General features: G+C 34.1%; 1 protein-coding gene across 2 annotated transcripts in view; it reads right to left on the bottom strand.

The window, feature by feature from the left end:
* Positions 1–291: 291 nt before the first annotated feature.
* CCDC172 (coiled-coil domain containing 172) overlaps positions 292–12,955 on the bottom strand; it is a 55,662-nt gene continuing 42,998 nt past the window's right edge. For both annotated transcript variants that reach the window (XM_016919439.3, XM_016919440.3), the window contains exons 8-9: positions 1,811–1,898; positions 292–998 (exon numbers count right to left, since the gene is read on the bottom strand). In XM_016919439.3, coding sequence (XP_016774928.1) covers positions 963–998; positions 1,811–1,898 — 124 coding nt within the window. In that variant the 3' untranslated portion in view covers positions 292–962. The remainder of the gene's footprint in view (positions 999–1,810; positions 1,899–12,955) is intronic.

The following is a 12,955-nucleotide window of genomic DNA, read 5'->3' as shown; positions in this document are numbered from 1 at the left end:
ATGGCTTCAGGTGCCCCAGACTTCATGGAAACACAGTGAAAAGTAGGAAAACTTTTACAGATGAAGGTCCTCAGAGGAACTCTGTCAACAGACATTTTATGATTAGAGAATAATTAAAATGAAAGCAAGCACCTTTGTTAGTGGAAGTGGCACCAACACAACTGGGCCAATAAACTGAATGTTTCTTCCTATGTGTGTTTCATTGGACCCAAGGTAAACTACAACAAAAAATGAAAAGTATAGAGTATCAGTCCATGCTCGCATTGCTATGAAGAAATACCTGAGACTGGGTAATTTATAAAGAACACAAGTTTAATTGTCCCACAGTTCTGCAGGCTGTACAGGAAGCATAGTGACTTCTGCTTCTAGGGAGGCCTCAGGAAGTTTCCAATCATGACTGAAGGCAAAGGGGGAGTGAGACATCTCATACGGTGGCAGCAGGAGCAAAGTGGAGAAGTGCTATACACTAGCAAACAACTAGCTCTCAGGAGAACTCAAGGACAGTACCAAGAAGAATGGTGCTAAGCTATTCATGAGAAACCCACCCCCATGACCCAATCACCTCCTATCAGGACCCACCTCCAACAGTGGGGATCACAATTCAACATGAGATTTGGGCATGGACACAGATCCAAACCATATTATATAGATTAGAAAGAATAGGACAGCTTGAGGTTCAGGGGCATATAAGAAGCCCGGGAACACGGTATCTACTTCTTCTCCTTTTCCTTCTTTTAGAAACAAAATCAAACCACAGAAGAACTCTTAAAGTTTGAGTAACAAGACGAAAATTATCTTAAAGGGCTAACACATCATTTCTAGATAATACCAATTTGAATATTTTAAACCCCATATTTCCCACAAGGATCCGTTGTAACGGGTACCATTCATATATCTATCACAAAGATTTGATTCTCAGATATTCTGATCAAATCTCAGACGGCTGATCAATTCTCTGTAAGTTATTTGCTTTCCTGAAGATCTTTCTGTGCCAATGTCTGAAAAGAAAACATAGTAATTACTCATGAGGAAAAGTAAATTCTTAATAAAATAATTACATAAAATGTACCTAAATTTAATGACAATAAATTCTGGGCATTTCTTAATTATATTTTTTATAAAAAAACATAAATTCAAAGGTAACTTATTGAAACATTTTTTGAACAAGAAAATGTTTACATAAAATATGTAACAACATGCAATGTATCAAATTAAAACTACATTTTAAGATAGTTTAAAGCTATTCATGTCTTTCACTAAAATACAGTATGGCAAATACTGTGTTCATTTTATAAACAACCAAAGTAAGAGGTTAAAGCAATTTAAAGTGCTCCTACACAATCTGAAAATACATTTCCAACAATTGAATTCAAGGTTTTTGAGATTATACAAATACGCAATAAGAAAGTTTTAGGATCAAATATAATAAAAGTATAATTTATGCCTATCAAAAACAAAAAGCTTTTAAGGCATTATGATAGTTAAATTTCCTTCAGTGCAGTAATCCTCTAATAACAGTTTCAGTCAAGGAAATGTTATGAGGTCAGATCTAAAGTTGCTTTTTTTAAACTTACTTTGAAATCATACATATTCTCTTTGAATATAATTTGCTTCATGTAGCACCTAACTCTCTAGGAACTCAAAACACTTCATAGATTTACATCCTGATCCTAGTTATCTTCATTATTGCTTTTTTGTTTTTTGCAGAGGGATTAAACACTAGTTCAGTGATTTGTACACCAGTAAAACCATTCCTTACCAGTAGGTAAAATAATGCTGAACAAAAGTTAAACAATCAATGATAACTTACCAACTCCAAAAATTCTATTTCTGTTTGGAGAGCTTCATAAACACTTTCCATGTCATCTTCCTTATAAAGTTCTAATTCTTTTTTAAGTCTATTTTAAAAGAAAATTTCACCTGTTAGTTTAATAATAAACTGTAATTGTATTACTGCACAGAGAGGGACAAGTTTGTAGCTTCTATAATCAGAATTTCAAGTTAAGACTAAATAATTGGCATATTTTAATTATCTATAATTCCATAAAGACTATATAAAATTTTGCGGTAAAACTTTTCATAAAGAAATGAAGGTAGACTGACTAGTAGACATTTAATATTTTTGTTGTTGTTGTTTTGTGAGATGGAGTCTCGCTCTGTCATCCAGGCTGGAGTACAGTGGTGTGATCTCGGCTCACTGCAACCTCTGCTTCCTGGGTTCAAGCGATTCTCCTGCCTCAGCCTCCCAAGTAGCTGGGATTACAGGCGGCTGCCACCACACTCAGCTAATTTCTGTGTTTTTAGTAGAGATGGGGTTTTGCCATGTTGGCTAGGCTGGTCTTAAACTCCTGACATCAAGTGATTCACCTGCCTGAACCTCCCAAAGTGCTGGGATTACAGGTGTTAGCCACCACGCCCAGCTGACATTTAATAATTTTATCATAACTAAAAGAGCAACATGAACTGGTGGATAAAAAATATATAGTACTATGTCTTAACATCTCTGTTTTAGTCCTGGCCACCAGCAAACTGAATAAGCTTAGTTAAAACATTTAGCTTCTCTGAACCTCACCTGAAAACTTTTAAGTATAGGAAAAAAAATGACCCTTGAGCTCTCTTCTTGATCTAAAAGTAAACTATAACTTTATAATATACACAAATAATTAAAATATATCTTAATTTGGGAGTGAGAAAGCAACATCTTTCTTTTCCCCAATTAAGTTTCTTTTCTCCAATTAAGTCTTTAGGTTTTTGAATATTTTGAATTTTTTAACATGAAAAAGCACATACATTTTATTAACATGCATTGGGAATCACAAAAAAATAGGTTGGTTAGAACTGAAGCGGTTACATTCAGGTTTATTACCCTCTTAATGAAGGAAAGGGGGTTTGGAGTTGTTAAAGTTTATGAGAGACTGTCATTTGAAATGATCAAACCAAAATAGAGTTTCTGGAGCTAGGTGCCATGTAATCTATCTTGAAAATGGGCCAGTTTCCCAAAAAATAGGAGATTCATAGCAACCAATCAAAGGGGCCTTGAACCAACATAAGGCAGTCTCCTCTGAATTATGACTGTAAGAAATTAATTTTGAAATGATTCTAGAGAAATCCAATTAAATGTTTATACTGATTTTTTTTATTATACTTTAAGTTTTAGGGTACATGTGCACAACGTGCAGGTTTGTTACATATGTATACATGTGCCATGTTGGTGTGCTGCACCTATTAACTCGTCATTTAACATTAGGTATATCTCCTAATGCTATCCCTCCACTCTCCCCCTACCCCATACTGAATTTTTTTGTATTTTCGGTTTTTCTTTTTTATGAGACTTTAAGGAACTAGACTACATGGAAGTATATGGGTGTAGTAATGGAAGATAAGGGCTATTTTCATTAAAATCTATTTATGCATACTCATCTTGGTATTGGCTCTGTCTTCAGTGATAACAGTACCTCCTCTCTCCCTGGAATCAGTGCGTCACCCTTCTCATGCCTTACTTCTAAGCAGATAAAGCCTAAAAGGGTAGAGAATTCTTCCTGTATCTATCGAGTATCAATTGCCAAGATAATCCTTATGACAATGTGGTATAATTTCAGGGTGGTATATTCTGGTCCCTTTAAAGCAAGGTGAGATAGGCAATAGAAACAGTAACCTTAAACAAAGAGCCAACAATTGTACTAATATCATACAAGTTTGATGATTATAAATGTGCTCTGGAAATTTATTGCCAAATCAGCACAGACTTTGAGGAATTTTTTAAAAATTATTTTATACCTGTATTTAATGTGGAAAATAGTAAAAGTAAGTTTTCCATTTCTGGCATTATGACTAACTTTTTTTCTGAAAAGAAAAACATAAACAAAAGCTAGGAGCTGTGGCTGAAGAGGTAGAAGGCTAGAGCCTGGAATTGGGCAGCTAGGAGGTTAAAGCTGCCCTGAGGGGAGATATGAGGAACAACATTGCTCTCCCAAACCTAAGCAACTCCTGGGCCAGCAACAAAGTGAGAAGTGTAGATCAATTTGAACTTTTGTTGAGCCCTGACCCTCAAGGGGAAGCTGAAGGAGTTGTAAGATCAGTGGCATTTCCTGGATGCCAGCAGATGCAAAAGAAAATCTTCTCTATGGCTGCATAGTATTCCATGGTGTATATGTGCCACATTTTCTTTATCCAAATGCCCATCATTGATGGGCATTGTGGATGGTTCCAAGTCTTTGCTATTGTGAACAGTGCTACAATAAACATATGTGTGCATGTGTCTTTAGAGCAGAATGATTTATAATCCTTTGGGTATATACCCAGTAATGGGATTGCTGAGTCAAATGGTATTTCTAGTTCTAGATCCTTGAGGAATCGCCATACTGTCTTCCACAATGGTTGAACTAATTTACACTCCCACTAACAGTGTACAAGTGTTCCTATTTCTCCACATCCTCTCCAGCATCTGTTTCCTGACTTTTTAATGATCACCATTCTAACTGGTGTGAGATGGTGTTTCATTGTGGTTTTGATTTGCATTTCTCTAATGACCAGTGATAATGAGCTTTTTAAATATCTGTTGGCTGCATAAATGTCTTCTTTTGAGAAGTGTCTGTTCATATCCTTGGCCCACTTTTTGATGGGGCTGTTTGTTTTTTTCTTGTAAATTTAAGTTCTTTGTAGATTCTGCATATTAGACCTTTGTCAGATGGGATGAGTTCATGTTCTTTGCAGGGACATGGATGAAGCTGGAAACCATGATTTTCAGCAAACTAATACAGGAACAGAAAACCAAACACCGCATGTTCTCACTTATAAGTGGGAACTGAACAATGAGAACACGTGGACACAGGGAGGGGAACATCACATACTGGGGCCTGTCAGGGGGTGGGGGGCTAGGGGAGGGATAGCATTAGGAGAAATACCTAATGTAGATGATGGGTTGATGGGTGCAGCAAACCACCATGGCATGTGTATACCTATGTAACAAATCTGCATGTTCTGCACATGTACCCCAGAACTTAAAGTATAATAATAATAATAAAAAGAAAATATTCTCTAAAGGAAACCTTAACAAATTTAGACCCACCGCCCTCTCATAGATTGAGAACAATGAGTTTGCAGCAAAAATTCATGAAGCACCTAACAAGGAAAGCCATTATAAAGTAAAAGCAGAGACAGGAAGCAATAGCTTACACCCAGGCTATTTACAAAACTACAGACTATTCACAAAATAAAATGTCCAATGGCTAATAAAAATAGGAAATGGTATTAAATTTCATTCTGAATCAGGGAAATACAAAGAAAAGCATAAGGAAATACCATTAAACATTCACCAGAATAACTAAAATGAAAGATAGGCAGTACCAGGTGTTGATAAGGATATAAAGAAACTAGAACTTCCAGACCGCTAGTACAGGATATTGCTTTCCATTCTTTTTTTCTTTTTAACGTATCTACATCTTTACATTTAAAGTGAGTTTCTTGTGGAAACCATATATTTGTGTCTTACTCTTTTATCTAATGTAATAATCTGTCTTTTACTTGGCATATTTAGACCATTTTCATTTAATATAGTTATTCATATGGCTGAATTAAAAATATAAGATTTTTCTAATAATTTTCTATTTGTTCTATATGTGCTTTGCCCTTTTCTTTCCCTCTCTTTCTACCTGCTTTTGGACTTTTTAAATAATTACATTTTATCTCCTCTATTGACTTATTACTTATACTTACTATAGTCCCCATTTATCCATGGGGGCTACATGCTCCAATACTCTCAGTGGACAACTGAAACTGCAGACAGTACTGAACTCTCTATATGCTATGATTTTTTCTATATATATATATACCTATGATAAAGTTTAATTTATAAATTAGGCACAGAAAGATATTATCAATAATACCTAATAATAAAATAGAACAATTATGACAATATACTGTACTAAAAGTTATATGAATGTGGTCTCTCTCTCCCTCTCAAGATATCTTATTGCACTGTAGATCTTAGGAACCTCAGCACACAATTTTTTTCCTTTCCTTCTTAAGTCAGAAACTTTCATCTTTTCACTTACAGGAAGCACTTTACACCTTCTTTTTGGCATATATGAATTGCCAGCATCACTACTCATGTGACTTGGGCTCATCATTAAGTGCAATAAGGGTTACCACAAAGACTGTGATAGCATAACAGTCGATATGATAACTCAGATGGCTACGAAATGACTAGCAGGCAGGTAGCATATATAGTGCAGATACACTGGACAAAGGGATGATTTATGTCCAGGGAAGAATGGAGCAGAACTGCACAGGAGTTCATCATGCTACTCAGAATGGTGTGCAATTTAGAATTGTTTATTTATGAAATTTTTCATTTAATATTTTGGAACCATGGGTGAATGTGGGTAACTGGAACTGCGAAAGAAACTGCAAATAAGGGGGACTACTGTATTTTTTTAAAGTTGTAATGCTTGCATATGGGTTAATACATGACTTCAATTTATTACTGTGTACTCTCAAATAATATAACACTGCTTTACTTGGCCGGACCACAGTGGCTCATGCCTGTAATCCCAGCACTTTGGGAAGCCAAGGTGGGCAGATCACTTGAAGCCAGGAGTTCAAGACCGACCTGGCCAACATGGGGAAACCCCGTCTCTACTAAAAATACAAAAATTAGCCAGGTGTGGTGGCACACGCCTGTAATCCCAGCTACTTGGGTGGCTGAGGCATGAGAACAGCTTGAACCCCAGAGGCGGAGGTTACAGTGAGCCAAGATTGTGCCACTGCACTCCAGTCTGGGCAACAAAGAGAGACTGTGTCTCAAAAAAAGAAAAATAAAATAACACTTGCTACACTTATAGGATAAGAAACTCAAAACAGTTTATTTCCAATTTCTCCCTCCCATTTTTTGTTCGGTCATCATCATACATTTTTGTTTTTACATATGCTATAAACCTAAAATATATTCCTACTTTTTTGCTTTTGTCACTTATTTGTTACATCAATTAAAAGTGAAAAAGGGGCCTTTATGTTTATCTTCATGTTCATTTCTAATTTTATATTTATCTTCATTATCTTTCATTTATTTATTTATTTTTAAGTAGAGATGGGGTCTCTCTATGTTGTCCAGGGTAGTCTCAAACTCCAGGGCTTGAACTCCTGGACTCAAGCTATCTGCCCACTTCAGCCTCTCAAAGTACTGGGATTATAGGTATGAGCCACCATGACTGGCCCATTTGAACCATTTCTGGAGTTTTATTATTTCTTTGCATAGCTCCAAATTTCTATCTGGTATAGTCCTTCTTTCTGAAAAACTTATACAGCTCTTTTCTGTAATGTAGTCCGTTTGCAAGAAATTCAATCAACTTGAGTTTGTCTAAAAATATCTGTATTTGCCTCCATTTGTGAAAGGGATTTTCACTGACAATTCTGAGCTGGCAGCTGTTACTTTCATTCTTTAGGATGTCATTCCCTTGTCTTCTGGTTTGCATGATTTCTGATGAGAAGTCTTCTATAGTTATTATCTTCATTCCTTTGTATATAATGTCTTTGTGTCTTTTCTCTTTCTGCCTTCCTTCCTGATTTTCTCTTTATCTTTATTTTTCAGAGGTTCAAATATGATGTGTATAGATGTTTGTTTTTCTTTAATGCTGCTTGGGGCTCTCTGAGCTTCTTGTATCTGTGCTCTAAAGTATTTCATTATTTTTGGAGAATTCTCTACCATTATTACTGACAAATAAACAAATATAATCTCAAATGCACTATGGTAAATCTAAAAAGCCAGACCGAAGAGGATACATAGCATATTATTCCATTTGTACGACATATTGGAAAAAGCAAAATTAGGAAAACAGATCAGGGGCTGGGGCTGGAACGCAGGCACTGAGTATAAATAGGCAGGAGCGTACATTCTGGGATCATCAAAGTATTCTATATCTTGATTGCAGTGGTGGTTACATAACTGAATATTTTTGCCAATTCACTGTATACTAAAAGGTAAATTTTCTCTATGTAAGTTTTAAAAAAGGCAATGACAGTAGTCAAAGTTCCTATAAAATAACAATTAAATTTTTTTAATTCAAAATTTTTTAATTAAAAATGTTTAAGTTTCCAAAAGGAAAAATAATGTAAAAAAGACCTCTCAATATGAAAACCAAATAAAACTATCTATAAGTTATGTATACAAGCTAAGAAGGAAACAGAGGATTTTGCAAAACTTGAAATTACATGTAAATAGGGAAATAAACATCTAACTTCAGCTCTGAAGCCTACACCAATGCAGAAAGAGTTAAGTAACCACTCAATGGTAGAGAGAAGAAAGGAAAAAGGGTGCCTAAGGGTGATGAAATACAGATTAAATGACCCTCAGAAAGTGAAAGTCTTTCCCCGTGTAGGGAAACACTGAGAGAAGGTCTGAGGCCTCACAGTTGAAAGTAATGGCTTCTGTAGGGTGGAAGAAGTTTGTTTAAATCAATGTCTCTCTTATCTTTTGGGTAGAGACAGTTGCAGTGTTTTGATTTAATGATGTTCTTTTTGTCTTTCCAGTGCTTTTCATTTCCATTTCTTGATTCCTTCTTGTCTTTAAATGTTATAGTCCCTGCAAATTTGTCTATTTCTCACCCAGTAACCATAGCTGAAATGAAGAAAGTTTTTGTTTTGTTTTGCTGATGAAGTTTTTTAAAAACTGTATTATGAACAAAAAGCAAAAATACTTTGAGACACCAGATAATCCAAAAACTATATAAATTGATCTAAAGTATGAAGATATAAGGAAAACAGTGAATTTCTTTTCCTGAAGCAAGCATAACATTGATAGCAGACCTGATCAAGATAGTGAATACATATACACACACATACACATGTCTATGAATACTAATGCAAAAATTATAAATAAAATATTAGTAAAAAGAATCCAATACCACATTAAATAAATAATATACTAAGATCTATTAGGATTTGTTCCCGGAATTAATGTATGGTTAAATATTAGAAATTCATTAATATAATTGACCATATTAATATTTCCAAGGGAAAAATAATATGATTATCTTCAGAGGTGCTGAAAGGGTGTTTAAAATATTAAAACTTATCCCTGATTTTTAAAAAACTTTCAATAAAATCAGAATTAATACATATTATTTTTACCCAATAAAAAAATACATATGTCAATCCCAAAGTAAGCATATTATTGCTGGGGAAACACTAGAGTCAATCTCCTTAAGGTCAGGAATAAGGATGCCCATTACCTTTATTACTTTTTAATATTAAGTTGGAAGAACTAGCCATTAAAATTAGTCTAGAGAAAATAATTAGAGGCATAATAGTTTGAGAGACAAAATAAAGTTATTTTAATTTTCAGGTAATATGACAATATAACTGAAAACTCAAAAATATCAATGAATAAAAAAATTCAAATAATAAAATAATTTAGTAAGGTGACAAGATATAAAATTAGCATACAAAAATAGCCTTCATTTTCATCAATAATAACATGACTTTTTCTTTCATAGGACATCATAAAAATGTTAATTATTTCTACATTAAATCAGATTGAATATGATCCTGATAAAAATACAAATTTTTTCCTTGATGCTAGGCAAATTGATCCTAAAGTTTATATGGAAAAAAATAAACATTCAAATAAGGCTCTTTAATCTTTTTCTTTTTAGGAAAGCCCTGATAAAGAAAAAAAAAAAGGAGTGACTAGCCCTACCAACCACTAAATCCTACTATTTATCTTTTATAATTAAAACACTGCAGTACTGGCATATAAATAGAACAGTGGGATACAGTAGAAGACATACAGAGTAAAGTATAAATGGAAATCTAGTAGATAATAGAGGTGACACCTCAAACCACTGGGAAAAAGAGATAGACTCTTCATTAAATTGTGTTGAGAAAACTGGATAGTCATTTGCAAATGGATATAAATGGATTGCCAAAGCTAAAGCTGGATCTATATTACACAGCATATACAAGAATACCCTCAAAATGGATCAAAGATTTAAATGTAAAAAATGAAACCGTACAAGGTCAAAGTGAAAGCATCAATAAATTATTCGATAAACTGGGTGCAGGTAAAGACTTTTAAACTATTGCTCAAAACACAAATGCAATAAAAGAAAAGAGTATTAAATTCAATTACGTTTAAAAGGTTGTGTAGCAAAAACCACCATAAGTAAAGTTCAAAGATAAGTGACAAACCATAAGAAAATATTTGCCACATATGTCACAGATAAAGGATTAATCTCCATAATATATAAATAAATTTTCTAATCAGGGACAAAAAAGACCAAAAGCCTGATAGAAAAATGGGAAAAAGTCATAGATAGGTAGTTAAAAAAACAATTTACAAATGGTTCTTAAAGGCATAAACACTCAAATTCACTCATAATGAAGAGTTGCAAATATACTACACATGAATATTGTTTCTCTTCTATCACACTGGCAAAACTTCAAAAACTTGACAACAAACTCTTTTGGCAAGATTATGGGGAAAAAAAATTGTGCTCAAACATTGCTAGAGGAAATTCAAAATGGTATGACCTCGATGGAGGAGAATGGGGCAAGATCCAACAAAACTACATTTGCATTTTCCCTTTGACACTGCCACTCCATATCCAGTAAGATACTGTATCAATACAAAACAACATATACACAAGATTATTTATTGCAGCATTATTTGTAATCACAAAATACTGGAAACAATGTAAGTGTCTATTCATATGAGACTGGTTGCATAAACTGTAGTACATCTATTACAATGAAGTATTATATAGCTATAAAAATGAAGATAATCTCTTTTAACTATTACAAAATGAATTCCAGGATATATTGTTAAATAAAAAACGGAAAGATACGAAAGACTATATACAGTGTGTTAACGTTTGTGAAAGAGAAAGGGATATGAGAATATATAATTAAATGTCTATTTCTGGAAAAAGAAACACAGGAAGGATGAATCAAAAACTAGCAAAAACAGTAACCTACAGCAGTGAGTGAAAATGCAGTAGGATAGAGAATGGAATGAAACACCTCTGGATGTATCTTTTTATATACTTTTACTCTTCAATTACATTGATGTTTTACTTATTTATCAAATAAAATTCCATCAATAAAGCTGAGAAAATGAGCCCTAAAGTTAGACGAAAAGAACACTTGAGTTAAACACAAATGGAAATGAATAAGCCTAACTGCATTTCAGATTTATAATCATAAGAAAAAATAAAAAAGAATTAAAGTGATTTTTGAACACAATAGTCTATTCACCCTCAGTGGGATGTGTAGTAAGGCACTAAGAATTATAGAGGAATCTTATACTTTATTTAGTAGGCTTGTTGTTAGTGGGGGTACATGGCTAGTAATTCTAAAATTATTTTGTGATATTTGTAGGATTTAGGATATTAATAATTACATTGATATAATTGAGAACCAGAGTTTTAACTAGAAAGAAGACATACATACAGAATGGAGGAAGGAGAAGAAAAACCCAGTCATTTTGGATTTGAGTTGGAGGAGATTGTGTAAATTTACCATTTAAAAATGGTAATTTTAGTTGTGTCCACTTAAAGTGCTTAGAAGCAATGACATCCAGTAGCAATGAGCACATCTAGTACTGTGGTCTGAATTTCTAAATACTATTCCCAACTCAAAGATAATAGGGCTTCTTGAAAAAAATAATTGGTTCCAGGATTGAGGGAGGTATGTAAAAGAAGAGCCTGGAACACCTTCTTGCACCAGAAAAAAAGTGGTTTTTAAAAACCCACACAGAAATCAATTTCAGAGGGATTGCCTCTGGCCAAATTTGGGAAAATTGGGGTATCAAAAATAATAATAACGATAATGGATTATGACCCATGTAACTTTAAAAGGTGCATGAGTACGTAGAGAATTTTTTTTAAAAGGAGAAATAAAAAGGGTGGGGGAAGGAGGGGAAAAGGAAACCTCTTTTTAAAAGAACTTTACCAGTTAATAAATAAATAAAGAATGCCATGATTAGAAATTACCATTTTGCAGCCACCATTGTAATAACTGATTCAAGGAGGAATCATTAGTGGACAATAAACGGTTGAGAGAAGGGTTATTGGGGAAAGGATATGTACAAGGTATCAAAGGGTCATCCTATATATTACTTAGTACTACCAATGGAAAAATAGTACTTTCTCACCAGAGAAATCTGGCAGATGTAATCTTAACGAAGGGATCAAACTTAACATTACCAAAAATGAAACAAACTGACATTATGAGCCTCCTGATATAATGCTCTGAAAAAGACACACTATCACTTACATAATATTCTTGCCAAAAAAAATTAACTTGCATATAATCTCAAAGGAACAAATAAGTACAAACTGAAGAGCATTCTATAAAACAACTAGCCTTGACACCTCAGAAAAAGTGTCAATTTAATGAAAGGAGAGGAATTGTTCTTGAATAAAAGAGCTTAGAAGAAAACATAATTTGTAATCCTCAATTGGTTCCTAGATATAAGAAGGAGAGAGAGAGGAGGAAGGGAAAGAAGACAAGAAAGAGACAGAAAGGAAGTGAAAAAGAAAGAAGAAAAGTAGCTATAATGAACACTATTAAGATAACAGGGGAAATATTAATATAGACTGTTAGATAATAGTACTGTACCAATGATAAATTTCCTGTTTGTTAATTTTCTAATTTTTTTTTTTTTTTTTTGAGACAGAGTCTCGCTCTGTCACCCAGGCTGCAAGCTCTGCCTCCTGGGTTCACACCATTCTCCTGCCTCAGCCTCCCGAGTAGCTGGGACTACAAACACCCGCCACCACGCCCAGATAAGTTTTTTGTACTTTTAGTAGAGATGGGATTTCACTGTGTTAGCCAGGATGGTCTCGATCCCCTGACCTTGTGATCCGCCCGCGTCAGCCTCCCAAACTGCTGGGATTACAGGCATAAGCCACCGCGCCTGGCCTCTAATTTTGTTAATATGACATAATAATTGCACATA

The sequence above is a fragment of the Pan troglodytes genome, chromosome 8, assembly GCF_028858775.2.
Source record: "Pan troglodytes isolate AG18354 chromosome 8, NHGRI_mPanTro3-v2.0_pri, whole genome shotgun sequence".
Classification (NCBI taxonomy): Eukaryota; Metazoa; Chordata; class Mammalia; order Primates; family Hominidae; genus Pan; species Pan troglodytes.
This window is presented reverse-complemented; position numbering and strand designations above follow the sequence as displayed.